The sequence below is a fragment of the Sciurus vulgaris genome, assembly GCF_902686455.1.
Source record: "Sciurus vulgaris genome assembly, chromosome: 5".
Classification (NCBI taxonomy): Eukaryota; Metazoa; Chordata; class Mammalia; order Rodentia; family Sciuridae; genus Sciurus; species Sciurus vulgaris.
The window spans coordinates 111,692,064-111,708,671 of NC_136465.1; the positions used below are offsets into that span (position 1 = coordinate 111,692,064).

General features: G+C 51.5%; 1 protein-coding gene across 3 annotated transcripts; it reads right to left on the reverse strand.

Moving 5' to 3' along the window:
- Positions 1 to 9,181: 9,181 nt before the first annotated feature.
- On the reverse strand, positions 9,182 to 16,222 carry DDN (dendrin). Of its 3 annotated transcripts, none has more exons than XM_079139559.1 (3): positions 14,941 to 16,222; positions 13,034 to 13,204; positions 9,182 to 12,622 (listed from the first exon to the last, which is right to left on the reverse strand). In XM_079139559.1, the coding sequence occupies exons 1-3, from the start codon at positions 15,318 to 15,320 to the stop codon at positions 10,702 to 10,704; spliced, it is 2,472 nt and encodes an 823-aa protein (XP_078995685.1). In that variant the 5' UTR covers positions 15,321 to 16,222; the 3' UTR covers positions 9,182 to 10,701. The 3 variants fall into 3 exon arrangements, with proteins under 3 accessions (XP_078995685.1, XP_078995687.1, XP_078995686.1); XM_079139561.1 differs by having other exon boundaries at positions 13,034 to 13,215; XM_079139560.1 differs by lacking the exon at positions 14,941 to 16,222 and having other exon boundaries at positions 13,034 to 13,243.
- Between the last annotated feature and the right edge of the window lie 386 nt (positions 16,223 to 16,608).

Here is a 16,608-nt window from a genome sequence, read left to right on the forward strand (position 1 = left end):
TTACCCCTGATGTAGAGTTCTAGTTCTCTGAATATTGTCTTTTGCTGGGACCCAGGGAAAGGGCAGTGGTGAAGCACTCTTTCTTCCACAAAGTAGGGAAATGCCTTCTTAGGACATTTATTTAGGTATAGTCCCAGCTATACCATGGACTCAGGAGCATCCAGGTTAACAGGTGGTTGGCTCTATTCCTGGACCCCAGGAATCAGAGTGATGGTGGGAGAGAAGAAAGAAGCAGGAGGCTTAGAATTCAAATGTGGACTAGGCTTAAACCAACATAACCAAAAGGAAACCAAGTGTGATCCATAACCAAATCATTAAGCTACCCATTCCCAGAGTCAGAATGAGAATTCTGTTACTAACAATTCCTACAGGCTACCTCTGTGGGTACATTCACTGGAGTCAGTGAATGCTAATCCTGCCCATAGTCCTAAACTTATGTTAACTCTACTCCTCTCCCTCTAGAGTTAACTTATATTAACTCTAATCCTGTCCCCAGGTTTAGGCCTAAGCCTAGCCTGAACCCTAACTTCAGACAAACACTAACCCTTCTAACCCTTCCTAAACTCTAATGTCTGTCTCTAATCTTAACTCCACCCTTCCAGGAAAGGACCAGAAGGGCAGCAGGAGCTAAGAAACACCCCACCCCCAAAGGGCAACAACTGGTCCCAGCCAACAGGAGAATTTCCCCCTCTCCCCAGGACTCCTTTGCTGTTGTCACTGCCTTCCACCTCTCCCTGGGTGTATGAACTCTGACCCTTGTTGGCCTTTGGGATGTGCGTGGGGGTAGGGAAGTGGATCCAGGACTCGCTCAACCCTGCAAGGACATCCCTTTCCCTTTCTCTTCGTTGGCTAAGCCAGCACCGTCTCAGTTCTGATGGGAAGCCTAGCAGGAACAATCAAAACCTTATTGATCCTGAATAGGAGTCACCTGAAAGACCCTGGGTTTCCAGTAAAGAATACCTTTTGCTTTCTCCACCTCTGTTGCCTTGACCATTAAACAGGAAAGGTTATTGTTACTTATTCTGCAGGGAGGATATGAGGTCAGATGAGATCATGTACACGAAGGCTTCCGTCATTTGAGACTTACTGACACCTCTTCTGTAGTGGGTATATACCAAATGCTGGTGATATAGTGATTTACAAGCCATACTTCCGGCTTAGCGGAGTTTACAGTCCAGCCAGAGAATCAAACACATCAACAGATACTGTCAGTATAAAAGCCAGGGGCGGGGGAGGGGGCGGCGGGTAAGTGCAATGAAGGCTCAGTGAAGTGTAAAGTCTTCTGCATGTACACGAAGCTTAAGGACAGACTCCCATACAAAGGTCCTCAGCATGGAGGCCCTTTCTTCCTGAAGCTGAAAAGTGAAGAATATTCTGGGAATTATAGAACAGGGCTGGGCCCTAAGAGGACACACACTAATAAAAGGAAAAAAAAAGCTCTTAGAAGGGCTGGGGGTCCAGTTCAGTGGTAAGGTGGCATGCATGCTTGAAGTCCTGGATTCTATTCCCAGCTTGGGGTAGGGAGGCAAGTAAAAGGAGTGCAGGGTCTGCAAAGCACGGCACAGGAGCTAATTACTTGTTATTATGATCTGTGATCTCACTCAGGGCTAGAGTGGGTAGATCCTGGGGCAAAAACAGCTGTGCCTAGAAAGAGTCTCAGAAAGGTCTCAGGGCTAAGTGGTTCAGGGCAGTGGCCACAGGATAGTGTCATCAGGAATGTGCCTGATGCTCTGGCTCCCACCCACCTCTGATCTTCAGGTGCCACACATCCAAGGGGATCTGAGGCTGGCAGGGACCCTGGATACAAGGTTGGCCTCAGAAAGTGAGGGAGGTACTAGTTCTGAAATATCCTCAGGGGAGTGGAAAAGCTGAGAGGACTGAGACAGCAGTTCTGCACAGTCCCTGGGGGGTCAGCAAACCAGCACCCGCACACACCCTGCCACACGCACCCTGGAAAAACCCTGTCAGTGGGGCTGCAAATACCCTAGGGTCCAGTCCACTCCCCCCACCCCCTGTCCCAGGCTGGCTCAGTCCTCTTCTCCAGGCCAGAGAGAGAAAAATAACAAAATGAGGAGAAAATAAGCTGTTTGGCTGTGGTGTGAGCAGGAATATCCATGCAGAGCTGCCCACCACTCACCCTTACTCACTCTTTCCACACCCAGCTGGGGCGCCCAGCATGAGACAGACCACCCTCCTGCCCCCTCCCCCGTCTGGGCTAAAAGCAGACGCTGGTGAGGAGCAGCAGGTTATAAATATGCCCAGGGAACTGCCGCCAACTCTCTCCCTTGTCATCCCCTGGGAGGGGGTAGGGTGGGGTGGCTCTAAGGAGGAGCTAGGGCTGCCCTGTTCCCTGAGGCCCAAAAGGAAGTGGGGCTTCCAACAGCCTACTGCCTTTTTTTTTTTTTTTTCCCCTTGCCTTTCCAGGTGAAGAAAACATTGCTACTCAGCATAGATATTTGCTCCTGGATATTTGCTCATCTCCTCAGAAATGGAGTTCCCTGGCCATGGTTGAAAGTTTGGTATAGAAGGGCCCAAAGCCACTCACTCCATGTCAGGGTGCAGCCCAGTGCCACTTTCTCTTCTTCACACTCAGTTACTCTCAGCAAAACAAAAGGTCATTCATTCATTCAACAGGCATTTACTGAGGACCTGTCAAATACCAGGTCCGTACACAGGCATACCTGCAGGAACAAGCTCGTGTGTACACTCACAGTCACCCCTACTCCTGTGTGTTCATATCAATTCCAGTCCTACCAGCCAGGAGGTCCTGACTTTAACCTGGCAGCCTCTTTGGGGAAGGTAAAGCTTCAGGCTCTAGGATCTGCTTCAGAGTAGGTTTTGTGGGGGCTGGGGAAGAGCGGCTGAGAACAGGGCTCCTAAATTACATGCCTGTCTTCGCTACTTCCCTGACAAATGAGGAGGTGCTTTCTCCCCTCCCTGTCCCATCTTCTTCCCAAGTAGGTGCCATGTGAGGAAGGATCATTCTGTGGGATGCCGAGGGTACCAGCCCAGGTGGCCAGTCTCCTGCCTCTTGCCACCTAGGTGCCCAACTGGGCAAGAGGGGGCAGTGCCACCCTGCAAAGAAGCTTCCAGCTCTTCTCCCCCAGGCTTGAGCCCCTCCCTTTTCCCTCTCCCTATTAATCCTCGGAAGTGAAGGGGCCGTCCCTGGCAGCCCCTCAACCCTATTGTGGCCCCTCGCCCTCCTCGGCTGGCGTCTAATTAACTCCTCCTGCCCCTGGTTTTGTGTGCCCCCCTTACCCCACCTTGTCGGCCCCGCCCCTCCGCTCGTCCTGCTCCCCACCACACGGACATTCCAGCCAGGCCGGGCCAGTATGCCAGGGCAACCAGGGCCGGACCGAGGCCTAATCCCCCTGCCGCCTGGCCCGGCTGGGGGAGCCCCACTCACCTCCCCGCTCTCTGGGGGCTGCTCGGCTCTGCTGTGTCGGAGACACACAATTGGGACAAAGACGCAGCCCCCAGGGGGCTAACTCAGCCTTCACGCCCAGGTTGTGCGGCATTTGGGGAGTTTAATGAATTGTCCATCACGCCTTTCAGGGCCCGCCCGTCAGCCTGGATTAATCTTCGGAGCCCTGGTGGGGTAGGAGACACTAAGCCTGTATTTATTACTCTCCCATTGTCACTAATTGAGGTAATTATCTGTGACTCTGGCCTGACCAACAATGCCGCATTCACTCCCTGGGACCTCGATGGGCCTGGCTCCCACTCTCAGCTCTAACTCTCCCTCCCATCCTCTCCCAAACCCGCCCAAGGGCTAAGAAGGGCCCTGGAGCATGTTGGGAAAGTGGACAATGTCCCACAATGCTCCACCTTCAGCCAGTTCTCCCACAGCCAACACCATGATGGAGTTGTGTCTAAGGAAAGGCCTAATCATCTAAAATAGGTCCCCTGTGTCAGAAGACAGGATTGGCTGGCAGAGTCTTGTGACAAGAGGACCATGTTTCTGAAGTTTGGTTTTCTAAAGTCTCCAACTCCTCATTTCTGGATAGGTTTGGATCTAGCCTCATGGTCTTGTAGCCTCCAGAGCTTTAGGTGTTAGGAGGCTCTAGCATATACCAGACCTACTCTGTGGAGGTTCCTAAACCTACCAGACTGGCAGAGTGACTGTGGATATATGATGGGATAGGTTGGGAGAGAGAACAGGAAAGGGCAAGACTGGGAACTGAGAAGAAAGGCAAGAGAAGCCTTTGAGGGAAGGAGCATTCAAGGGTCACTGCTGTGGCAACACTACTGTGGCCACGCAGCAACCTCAAGGAGAAACTTGAATTTGGATGTGTGAGCAGCACCAAAGAGTAGATGTCATGTGGAGATGGCTTCCCAGGTCAAGGGGATTGGCCCTAGTGAACAGGTGTATGTGTGTATGTTCATGTGTGTGACACATGCACAAGAGAAGAAGGGAAGATCAGTACAGGACTAGACTATGAGGTTCTTGAGGCAAGAACGGTATTTTGGTCACTTGCTTTTTCAAGACCTTAACATTGTACATAGTACATAGTTGCACAGTCAAAAGAATGGTTGGATAGATGATAGCTGATACATGATTGAGGTTGAAGTCTGTCAGCGCTCTCTCTCTCTCTCTCTCTCTTTCTCTCTTTCTCTCCTCTCTCTCTCTTTTTACCAGGGATTAAACCCAAGGGGCACTTAACCACTGATTCACATCCCTAACCCTTTTTAGTTTTTATTTTGAGACAGGCTCTAAGTTGCTTAGGCCCTCCCTAAGTTGTTGAGGCTGGCTTTGAACTTGTGATTCTCTTGCCTCAGCATCCAAAACTGCTAAGACTACAGGTGTGTGCCACTATGCCCAGTTTGTCAGCTCTTTTCTGTGACTGCACTCAATTTTTTCATTTTCTTAGGACTAGCTGGAAGGAGGTGTCTAGACCATTCCTGGATAATTCTTAGTCGGGGCTTCACCAGTTGAAACACTGACTCTAGCAGAACCAAGAGCTATAGTTAGAACAGCGCCACCTTGTGGAGTCTGGTGGGAGAGTTCCTGGGGAGACCCCAGTGAAGGAGGATCCTGTCCCAGGAGCTGGAAGGTGGTGGAGGAGAAACAGTAGGTAGAAGCCATCACTTTTCTTATATACCTGATGCTACATCATCTTGCCAGTGTTCCTCTGGCACAGTTTTATCATCTGTTCCATCCTTATGTCAGTATTTTCTGAGCACCTGTTCCATACCAAGCTTATAGGGGATACAGAATTAAATCCATACCTCAGATAAATGTATGATTACACAAATGGTACTTCATGTACAGAGAAACAAGATATATCTCATTTGTTTACAATAAAAATTAATTTAAAAAAAGAATTAAATCCAAGGCAGGACTCTTGAGTAACTCATGTTCCAGCAGAGAATTCCACAAGGTATTAAGACTAAAAGGGTCATAATCAAGCATCAGGAAAAATTTTATTGGTGTTGAGGAGGCACTAGGACATTCCCAGCTCAAAACCTCTATCCCTCACCGCTCCTCAGTTCCTCTCACTAGGAACTAAAGTTCAAATGTTTTTGTTTTGTTTGTTTTGAGACAGGGTCTCACTATATTGGCAAACTGGCTTCAGACTCCCAGGCTCAAGTGATCCTCCAGCCAGGACTAAAGTTGTGCACTACCACGCCTGGTTAAAAGTCAAATGTTTTACCTTTGCTTTCAAAAGTCATTTCATGATTTGATTCCCACACATCTCTCCAGGACCCTACTTCTCTGAAACTCTGTATTCCCCAGTGCTTTTGTTCCCTGTGAAAGTCATGTGTTTTTCCATACTCTGGAATGCACCCCTTTCCCATCTCCCTGTTGAAACTTGTCTCAAATTTTCTTTCCTCCATGAAGACTGATTTCCCTTGGCAGAGTGTCCTTGCCTGTTCCTGAAGCACCTTGCGGGTGGAACTTTCACTACTGGCACAGACAGGCCATCCCATTGGTGGTTATTTGCGGATACTACTCCCTCACCAGGTTTCCAGTTTCCTGAGAACATGGGCTCTGTGTTTTCTTCATCTTGACATCCTTTGCAGTATTAAGCTATACAAAATATGCCTTCATTAAATGATTCATAAATGATGAATGGATGGGTACATGGATGAATACACAGATGCATGGATAGATGGATATAGAGAGATGGCCATATGGATGATAGGTGAGTTGGTGGATAGATGGGTAAATGGATGGGTGGAATACATAGATGGATGGATGGATGGATGGATGGATGGATGGATGGATGGATGGATGGATGGGTGGATGGGTGCATAGGTGGAACATACATCCACAAAAGAATTCATGTGCCATAGGATTCAAGGAAGAGAGCTTACTCTATGTCATGCAAAGGCAAGGACAGCATCTAGACGGAACTTTCTTTCACTATGCACTCTCAGTAATTTGTATCCTGGAAGCCCGGATATGTTCTCACTCCTCATAAGTCCTAGTCTAGTAGCTGCTTCTTCCTTCATGCCCTGTCTCATGAGGAATGCCTTCATGAAGCTTTATTATGCCATCTTTCTGTGAGTCTTCACACATACACCATAGAATGTGGGCTCCCTGAAGGTAGGAAATGTGCCTGAGTCTCTCCTGTATCGCTAGCATGTGCATTTAGTGGGCAAGTGAACAAATGAATAACATTGACCCTATACTCCATAGATACATTCTGCATACTTCTCATGTCCTCATGTTCAATTTTCTCTCCTGATCCTTTCCTCACACACATACATGTTCACATTCCTGACTCTGATAGTCTCTGCAGTCCCAGAGTTATGTCCTGGTTCTTGGTTTCCATTACCCATCTCTGGATGGTCTCAGGAAGTCCCAGGGACTTTCCTGGGTCTGAAAGGAGGAGAAGGTGCTTGGTTCTTCCAAAGTCTTATTAACTGAGGCAGAAAGGTCTTCAGAGGGAAGAGCCTGGCTATTGGGAGGGTCACAGGGAACCACACTAATTTGCTTCAAACTAACCACGTCCTCCTGTATCTGCTGTTCCTACTCATGAACAGTGAGGCAGTACTAAGGTGGGGGGTGGTTGTGGCCTCCATCACAAGGCTGGCTGACTGGCAGACACAGCCGAATTTAGAAGTCATTTTCACAGCAGGGAGCCTTCAGCCTCCCACCCACAGGGCCCTGCAGGGCCAGCATGAGATATGGCTTACCAGGAGCTGGCCCCAGACCTGCAGTCACTCCTCCACCTCTCTTTCTCCATTTTCCCCCAGAACTTTGGCAACTGGTGCTAACTCTATCCATAGGCAAAGATGGAGGAAGTTCTGAGAGAATTTCCTTAACCACTTATGTGTTCCCAGTGCACCATTGGCTCCATTCAAGGAGCTGTTTGAATCCACCCCAGTGCTCCTTTTGTTTTTTGTACTGGAAATTGAACCCAGGAGTACTTAACCACTGAGCCACATCCCCAACCCTTTTTATTTTTTATTTTGAGTCAGGGTCTGGCTTAGTTGCCTAGGCTGGCTTTGAACTTTTGATCCTCTTGCCTCAGCCTCCCAAGTCACTGGGATTACAGGAATGTGTCACCATGCCCAACTCCAGTGCTCCTTTTCATGTGTCCTCTGCTACCCCCTTCTCCTCCTCTTTTACTTCTACTTCTTTCCCCCATTCTTTTGTTTGACAGTCCAGCACAAATGAAATAGTGCTAAAGAAGGAATAGAGCTAATACTTATATATTACTAGATACCATGCATTGTTCTAAGTACCATGCATATTGAATCATTTAATCCTTTCAACAACCCTATAAGAAAAGTGCTTTTAATAACTACTCTCTGACTTTTTTTTTGTTTGTTTGTTTGTTTGTTTGTTTGTTTTTGGGACCAGGGATGGAACCCAGGGGTTCAACCCCAGCCTTTTTTTTTTTTTTTTTTTTTTTTTTTTTTTTTTTTGAGACAGTTGTTTAAGGTCTTGCTAAATTGCTGAGGTGGCTTTGAACTTTCGATCCTCCTGCCTCAGCCTCCTGAGCTGCTGCAATTACAGGCGTGCACCACCACACCTGGCAATAACCTCTTTTTTTATAACTGAAGACACTGAGGCACAGAGACATTGAGTATCTTGCCCAATGTCACACAGCTAGAATGAGGTAGAGGCAAGGTTTAAATATAGGCTGCCCGGACCCAAAGTCCAAGTCCTAAACATGCTACCTTAGTTCCCCAATAATGGTATCAGTGTGGGTCAGCGTTTAGAAATAGACTATTGCATGTTCACCCTCAAATGAGCTCAGGCAGTATAGCCCACTCCCCCATGGACAGCCTCTCCACTATGACACGCAGCTCACCTCTTCTACCTATCTCAGGATCCTGGAACCCCTGGTTGTAGCAAATTCCAGGTAGCTGCTCTCACTTCTGCAGTGGGTTTCCCTGCTTTCCCTCCTAGCCTGAATCCTATCCTTTTCCCAAGCCCAAGGCTCCAATGCTCAGTAAACAGTCGTTAGAATTGGCAACAGTTACAATTGCAATGGGAGTGAGACAGATCTCAGCAACCTTTAATCTCTGCCCAAGGTGGTATGGCCCTCCTCCCCACTTCCTTCACCCGCTCCTTCCAGAACTACTTGAAATCTGCAAGTAAGGGTTCAAGGCAGGCACTGGGGTGGACCTTCCTCGGGAGCTCAAACCAATGCTCTCCCCTCAGGTTCGGAAATCTCGAGAGGAGAGACCCTCATTCACTAAACTAGGGTCAGTTTCCGAGTTTAGGGTCGCCTAGCGTCCTACTGGCAGCCCTGCCCCCTCCAAGTCTTGCCCAGAGTGACGTCGAGATAATTGGAGACTAAAACCAGAAGTGGTTTGAGAGCGGGGCTGGGGACCTGAACGCAGAGCGGAGCTTGGGTTGGCGGGACTCGATGGGAGTCAGGACAGAGGCGGGGCCGGGGGCCGGCCAGGACCTGGCGACTGAGTCTGGGCGAAGCCCCCGCGCCTGCCTAGCCGACGGCTAAATTTACCCAGGCTGACTCAGCCCTTGCCCGGAATGGGGGGTGGGGGGAGTGCTCCTAGGCAGTGGGAAGAGCTAGCAGGGTGGGGTGGGGGGCGAGGAAGAGAGAGTCCTTGGTGGGGAAGATGGGTGGGCCTGGAGCTTCCACCAAAGAAAGGAGTCCTCCTCCCCCTCACAGCGAGCGGGAAGGAGCAGAGCAGCCCTGGGAGAGGGTGTGGAGAAAGGGTCAGTGAAAGGAAGATGCCAGAACTGGATAAAGGGAAGCTTAGATTTATTGAGCGCCAACTGTGTGCCAGGCACTGTGCAAGGCGCTTTACATACATTACCGCATTAAATCCTCACAACAACCCTGCGAGGTAGGTGTTTATAAACCCCCATTTGACAGATGAGGAAACTGAGGCTCAGGGAGGTGAAGTGATTTGGCCAAGCTCACATGGCTAGTAAATGGCAAAGACAGAGGAGGTGTCCAGGATCGGAGAGAAAATAAAGGTTTCAGTGTCTGAGTTCCAAGCCACTTGGCGTGGGTGAGTACAAAGAGGGGCTCGGCGTGCTCCAGTGGTCTGGGAAGCCGGAGGCCTGCTCCCGGCCCCGCACAGCTGGAGGTGGCAAGGCAGGGGACAGGCGCGCGGTAACTAGGGATCAGATAAACCTGCAATGCCCGGATAGGGGGGGCCTCAGGAAGTAGCAACCGGGGAAATCCGCGACCTGCGCGCGCCCCATAGTGGCTACGGTGAGTATCACGCCCCACCCTACAGTCAGTGAGAACAGCTTCCTTTTTCCTTGCCTGGAGGGTTTCTTGAAGAGGCAAAGATGCAGAAATTCTCAGGGTTCTGTCAGGTGGACTATACCACCTGGATGAGAAATCGTAGTAATGCTTCAGTGCATCACTAAGGGACATGGGGGTAGAGGAAAAGGGGAAGGCCTACAGAGGTCCCAAGCTGATTCATTGGCTACCTTCCCTCCCCAGCTTGGACCATCACAGGCCAGGGACAGTAACAGGATCACAATCCTGCCTTGCTTTGGGGAGCTCTCATTTAAACCAGGAAGACCAGGATAGGAGCCCCTCGCTCACTCAGTTCTGCAAATTCTAGACAGTCTCCTGAATTGAGGATGAGTGAAGGTGACACTTGGATTCTGTTAACCTATTCCCAATGCTCTTTCCTGGCTTGTTGAGATGATAAGATAGAGGCCTCCTAAAGATCCCCAAATTCCCGAGATGGAAAGATGAACCATAGAACTCCCTCATTTTAAAAACTAGGAGCCCTGGGGAGGGGAAGTGACAGGTCTAAGTCAACTGGCAAATCAATGGCAGAGTTGGGGCTATAAGTCAAGACCTGTGACACCAATATGAGTCCTTTTCCAGCTTTGCTGGTTGCTTCTGGACTCATTCCTCCTCTGCCAAGGACCCCTCTATCACCTGGCCATTTTGTCCCTAGATTCTTCCTGCCCAGAGGTCCTGCCCTGACATTGCCTCCCTATAATTGCCATCATTCCTGCCCTCTTGCCTGCCTGGCTAGGCCTCTCTGTTCAGCTCCACACCTTGTGCATCAGCCCCTGCTGAAGATCTAAAGGTGTGCCCTGCATACAATACGCATTAAATCTACTGCTCACCCTCACCTCTTCTGAAACAATCATAAAAGGCCACATGCTCCCTTTCCTTTCATTTCTATTTCAAGTATGGGAAGTGACCTGGGTAGGGAAACAAGGAGAAGAAAAGCAGAGGAAGTCTGTGGGGAAGAAGGGGGACCAGTGGGTCAGAGGATACAAATACACGAAGGAGTCTCTCACTGCCTCTCCCTATTTCCCTGTGGGGTACCCTTGGCATCCCTCGCCCCAAAGAGGGCCTGCCCAGTTTGGTTGATGACATCTAGAATTTCCCGGATACTATCGCTCAACTCGGCTGTCTTCCCGCCTTCCCGTGGCCCGTCGTTCCCAACCAACGGCAGGGTCCTCTCATTCCGCCAGGAGGCGCCCGGGACTTCTGTGTCGCTTCCATCAGAGGAACCGCTATGGACGCTGAGCTCTTCAGCTTCGTCCGAGTCCGAGTCTGGGGCGGTATGGCGGCGGATGCGGGACACGGCTTCCCGCAGGGCCCCGGCATAGGGCCCAGGGGTCCGCGCCCAGCCCCCTCCCGCGCGCCGTGGGACCACTTCCACTTCCGAGCCCTTTGCGCTCCCGCCTCCCGGAGCTGCTGGGCCTAAGGTTGGGTGCTCTGAGCTACCTGGCTGCGTGGGGGCGTCCTGCAGGTTTACTTCTCCGACCGGGAGCCCCAGGATGCGCGAGGCGCGCTCCTCCAGGGAAGATTCCCCAGTCTTCCCGTCCTCAGTTTCACACCCGCGCCTCACGCCCAGCTGGTGTAAAAGGAGACTGCTCAATAGCGGTTTCTGGTCGCTGGAGAGAAAGACCGCGGACCCCTTGCTCTCCTCCTTGCATGGCTTGGGTTGCCTGGGAGCATCTCCCACAACGCATGGCTCCCCAGAGGGCAAAAGCTGCACCTTTTGGGCTCGAGGGGTCGGAACATACTGGGACCGTATCACCACACACGTGGCGTCAATGACAAAGACACCTTCTCTTCTAGCGGGGCCCCGAGAACTGCGGGGCAGGGTGTGGGCGCGGCGGGTCGCCTTCCAACCCTCCAAGGTGGATCCTGTTCCCTCTCTATAACCCAGACACTCTCTCCATCCGGTGCCTCCTGGAGCCCAGGGTCTGGGGAGGGTCTGGCTATGCCGGGGTGGCTGCTTTTTAGGGGAAGGAATCCAGCATTTGGGCAGCCAGATATGTTCTCGTCCCTCTTTCCCTTCCCTCGAGCCCTTGTGGTGGTACTTGGACCTGGGAGCTGGACGTGGGGGGCTGGGAGACGCAGTTGCCGACCTCGCAGGAGCTATCTCCGTGCCTGGGCTACCAGTAGCTTTGGCTTGGGAGTGGTGGTCACTCCCACTGTTCAGGCCAGCAGCAGCTAGGTCCAGGCTTTTCTCCGTAGCCCCCTTGACGGACTCCGGCCTCGCTCTGGTCGCTCCACAGCCTGGAGATCCCCCTAAGAGACCCCGCCCCTGTCGGAGACCCCAAGCCCCTAGGACGTCCCGGTAGATTCGAGGATCTAGCCTCTTCTTTGTGCGCCCTCCCTCTGTCCTGGCCGGGGTTAGAGTTGGGGCTGATGAGACGGGCGCCTGGGAGAACTCGGGACCTCGCTTGGTTCCCAAGGTCCTGTGGGGGCCTTCGTAACAAGGTGGAGCCACGTAGGGTGGCGGCCGGTCCCAGCGGCGTCGTGGGGCCGTACCTGCGGCGCCTCTCAGCAGCAGGTGAGTCTCGTAGCTGGGGGGCCCTGGCCTACGACCTCCCCAGGGCCCCGCCCCCGCCGCCCCCGAGTCGCTCTGCGGTTGCGCGGATGGACGAGCTCTCCCCACCTGCCCCAGGCGCCCGGGTCGAGAGGGAACTGGGAGCCCTGCAGGTTGGGCCACCCGAGGAACGTTTCGGGCATCCGGGCGCGGCTGACCCACGGGGCTTCGTCGGACCCCACCAGCTTTGCGCCTTTTTCGCTCGGTCTCCTTCGCCTCCCGCTCCTGCGACGCCGCTTTCCTTTTCTCTTGCTCCCGGGCTCGGGCCTCGGCCGGAGGCCCCGCCCGCCAGTTGGTTGCCTCCTGCAGCACCCTGGAGGCCCAGGGACGGCGGGGCGGCGGCTCGGGGGATCCCGGGCTTGGCCTACACCTGGGACAATGAGCAGGAACCCAGGTGAGCAGTTTGTGGGGGAAGGGAGCCGAGGTCCAGGGAACTGGGAACACTGGAGACTGTTTGGGGCAGCCACGTGAAGGGGTATGTATGAGTGTGTGCGCGTGTGCACGTGCGTATATGTTAGGACTGAAGTCGAAGTGGGACTCCTCGCCATCTCTCCATGCACACTTTAACAGCGCCTGCCCCATTTCACCTCCTGCCCTTTCTCACGCCCACACCTGTCCCCCGAAACAACGCTGAATGAGTCAGGCCCGAGCCCTCGAGGGGTGGGGGAGGGAAGCGCGGGAAAGAGAGTGGGGGCCAGCAGTGTTCACTTGTGCCTGCGGGGAGGTCCGGACCCCAATTCCCGCCCCACCACTTGCTTCCCCTCACCCCTCCTTCACTCACGTGCGATTCTGGGGCCCGCGAGCCCAGTGGCTGGCCTGAAAGTCCATGGGCTGTCGAGAAGGGGCGCGGCGACTATAATGACAGGAAATAGTCTTCACTTCGATCACCAACAGCTTGGACTTCTGCACCCAGAGGCAGCTGCCTGACTCCTCATCCTGGAGCTCCCGGGGGCTGTCGGGCCCCTCGGAGAATAGCGGGCCATCCAGCATCCTGCCCCACCCCACCCCGGCCCCCCACCCTCCCACCCGCCCCTGGAGCCCCCTCCCAGCCCAGGGAGCCGGCGCCCACTGCAGAGCGGCGGGCCCAGGGACTGGGAACTATATATACCCAGGCACACGTGTGTGCCTGTCTGTGTGTGTGCGCGCGCATGTGACACAGCGCGGACGGCTCAGCGCTACCTCCCCCATGTACACGGCCGCCCCCTGGGGCCCAGGATTGGACGCCCCTTCCCACTGCTCTGGTCCCCCAAGCCTGATGGGACCCGCAGTGTGGGTGGAGGAGGGACTTCTGATTCCTACCACGTTGACAGTGCCCCCCTCTCCTGTCCCATTTCTTCAACCTTCCTGCTGTTTTAACCCTTTATTCTTCTGCTTGTCAGATTGCCAGACCACTAGGGCTCTACCCGGGACTTCCTGCCTCGGACTTATTTCCCCAACAGGGAATGATGAGAATGGAACTCAAGGTCTCTGCCTGCCACTCTCTGCTGGTTTCCATGGGGTTGGGGTGCAGGAGGGGCTGGCCCACGGCTGTGGGGGCTATTTTTAGCGGCAGTGGCATTCGGGTGCAGAGATGAGATGAGTAACCAGCTCCCAAGCAGTGGAGAGAGGAGGCGGTGGCTTTCAGGAAGCTTTTGTGTGATCCTGGGAGAGAGCTATTCCCCCAAGCTCAGAAAGGGTGACCCCTACATCCTTAACCCTCACTTTTTCAGTGCTGCAGAGGGGCTGCTGGTATAGCAGGACATACTCTATTTTGGCCATCTAAGCTGTTCCACCACTCCCACTCTAGATATTTGTCCTTGGACACAAATGGAGCCACCCCATCCAGCAGCAGATACTTTCCCCAAGTACAGAAGCCAGAATTTTGGGGTTACACTGTTCTGTGCCCATAAGAGCTCTGCCCAGCCTTATGGAGGACAGAATAGAGTGCTTATGCACTTGTACCCTTAGTGACAGGGATGGAGGAGGAATGGTGTGCTCCCCTGGCAAAACAAATCCCCTAGCAACTGCAATAAAAGTGGCCTGTATTTCCCAGTGTAGGGCTCCCCCTCACCACTACCACAATTCCTAGTTCTCTCAACCCTATCTGAAGTGGAGCTCATTTTTTGGACTCATTCTGTCCTAGGAGGTTGCTGCTTACATCCATATTCCCTCCCCCTAAGCCTATACCAGGTGTCCCGATTCACCATGGTAATGTTGGTGGCAGCACAGCCCACGCCAACCCTTACATGCAGAGACTTAGCAACATTGCCTGGCAACCATGGCAGCAGCTCCAGTGGAGGGGAGGGTTGCAGAGAGGGGGAAAAGAGTGTGTATGGCAGTGGTTCCTAAGGAACAAGGAACAATTTGCCTCTTCTGAGAGGAAAAGGTTAGAAGTCTGTGGCGCTCCCTTATCCTTCCCTCAGTTCCATCCTCAGATTCTGAGACTGATTGGTTGGATTTTAGAGGGAAATAGGAAAAGCAGGAGATCCCAATTTGTTTTCTGCTAAAGGACATGGAGCCCTTTGGGTACAGATCATACCTTTTAAGGTAATAGGAGTGAGAAGGGTTGCATGGCAGAGATGGGACTTACCACTGAGAAACAGCACAAAACTTAGACCCCTTGCTCCCTAACATGGACCCTTAGAGAGAACTCAAACAGCCCCTGTCCCATCTACGTCCCCCCTCCCCCTCCTGATTCCATGCACATACCAGCTACACTGATGGCTCTGCTTGAAGGTGCTTCTTTCCACTCTGGATCCCACCAGAGTCCCAAGGCTTTTTAAAGTTCTTGCCTCCTCCCCAGACATATCTTTGTTAATGAAGGGAATGTGACATAAGGAGACATCTGTCCTTTCCACCATGCATCCACTCCCACATACATAAACATATTCTAATTCTAATAACTTGGAAGCCTTCCTCCCCCAAGTTTGAGAATGTGCTGCCAGAGCTGTGAAGAGGTGAGCACAGAAGCAGGGGCACAGCCACAATGCAGCACTGCAAGCTGAACCCTGACAGGTATCTTGATGCTTTTCTCTGTGTTCCATCAGGAATCCTGGTTTGAAGAAAGTATGGCAAGGCTGGGGGTTCATCAGAAGAGTTAGACACAGTGGAAGGAGGCCCAAGGAATTACCCTGAAATTGATCCTGGTTTGGATGGGAAATTGTATCCTACTGGCAAGGGAATGGTGAAATGGCACCCAGAATCTGGCTCATATCCCGTAGTCTGGCAGTTATTGTGGTGTCTGATGCTGACTACTGTTTCAGTCCATATAATTTCAGCATAGGGAGTGGGTCTGATGGGGTGACCATTAGTCCTGCTGTTCCCTTACCCACTACTATTTAGCTCAGTGTATGTGTGCACGTGCGTGTGTGTGAACACTCATGCATGAGCACTACCAGGGATTGAAACTAGGGCCAAACATGCTAGGCAAGTTTTCTACCACTGTCTAGCTCATTCTTACCTTTTAATTTCAAGGATAGTGCCAGGCCAGCAAATTTCAAACATAGTCCAAACTTCCTTAGGAAAAGTTGCTGATGTTGTAGATCTCTCTGCCCAAAGAAGATCTGTCTATTTTCTGGAGATCTATCACTGTTATGAGATCTTCCTGGGGTCCCAGCTATAGTCCAGGCAGAGGAGAAAGTGAGATAATAAGGGAATAGGGTGGGCAACAGTTGTGAAAGGAGAATTACAGAGGTAGTAAGTTTTGTGTAGTGATTAAAAAAAAAAAAAAAAAGGCATTAAACCTAGATCCAGACCATTTGGATTCAAATTCTAATTTTACTTTTCACTAGCTTATGGTCTTGAGTCAGTTAGTCTCTCTATGCCTCACTTTTTAAAAATCTATCAAAACTGGGATAATATCTAGTAGTAGTATCTGAAGACTAAATGTTAATACAGTAGACCATCCCTAATCAAAAAACTTGAAATCTGAAGTACTTCAAAAACCAAAACACATAGTCTCAAGCATTTTGGTAAGGGATACTTAACCTGTATAGGTAAAGCACTGAGAATGATATGTAGTATGCAGTTATACATGTATGTGTGTTGTTATTACTATTGTTATTAGTGATGAGTTGAAGGGGCCATATGAAATAGAAAGGCTGGAGAAAGTGTCTATCAAGTGTAGAAATCAAACACTGCAATAACATGAGATTCTTGTCATTTAATTAGCTTTGCCGTGAAAAGCAATAACCTTGGCTAACCACTTTGTCCTCCTCCACCACCTAACCATCTCCCTTCATGTGCATACAGCACAAGAACCCAAAATCTTCCTCCCCACAATCATCCCCACTTGGATCACTGGAAGAAATGACACTAAATGGACTCAGCCTCCTCCATACAGCATGAACTAGGATGAATAAAAATATGAAGAGTTTG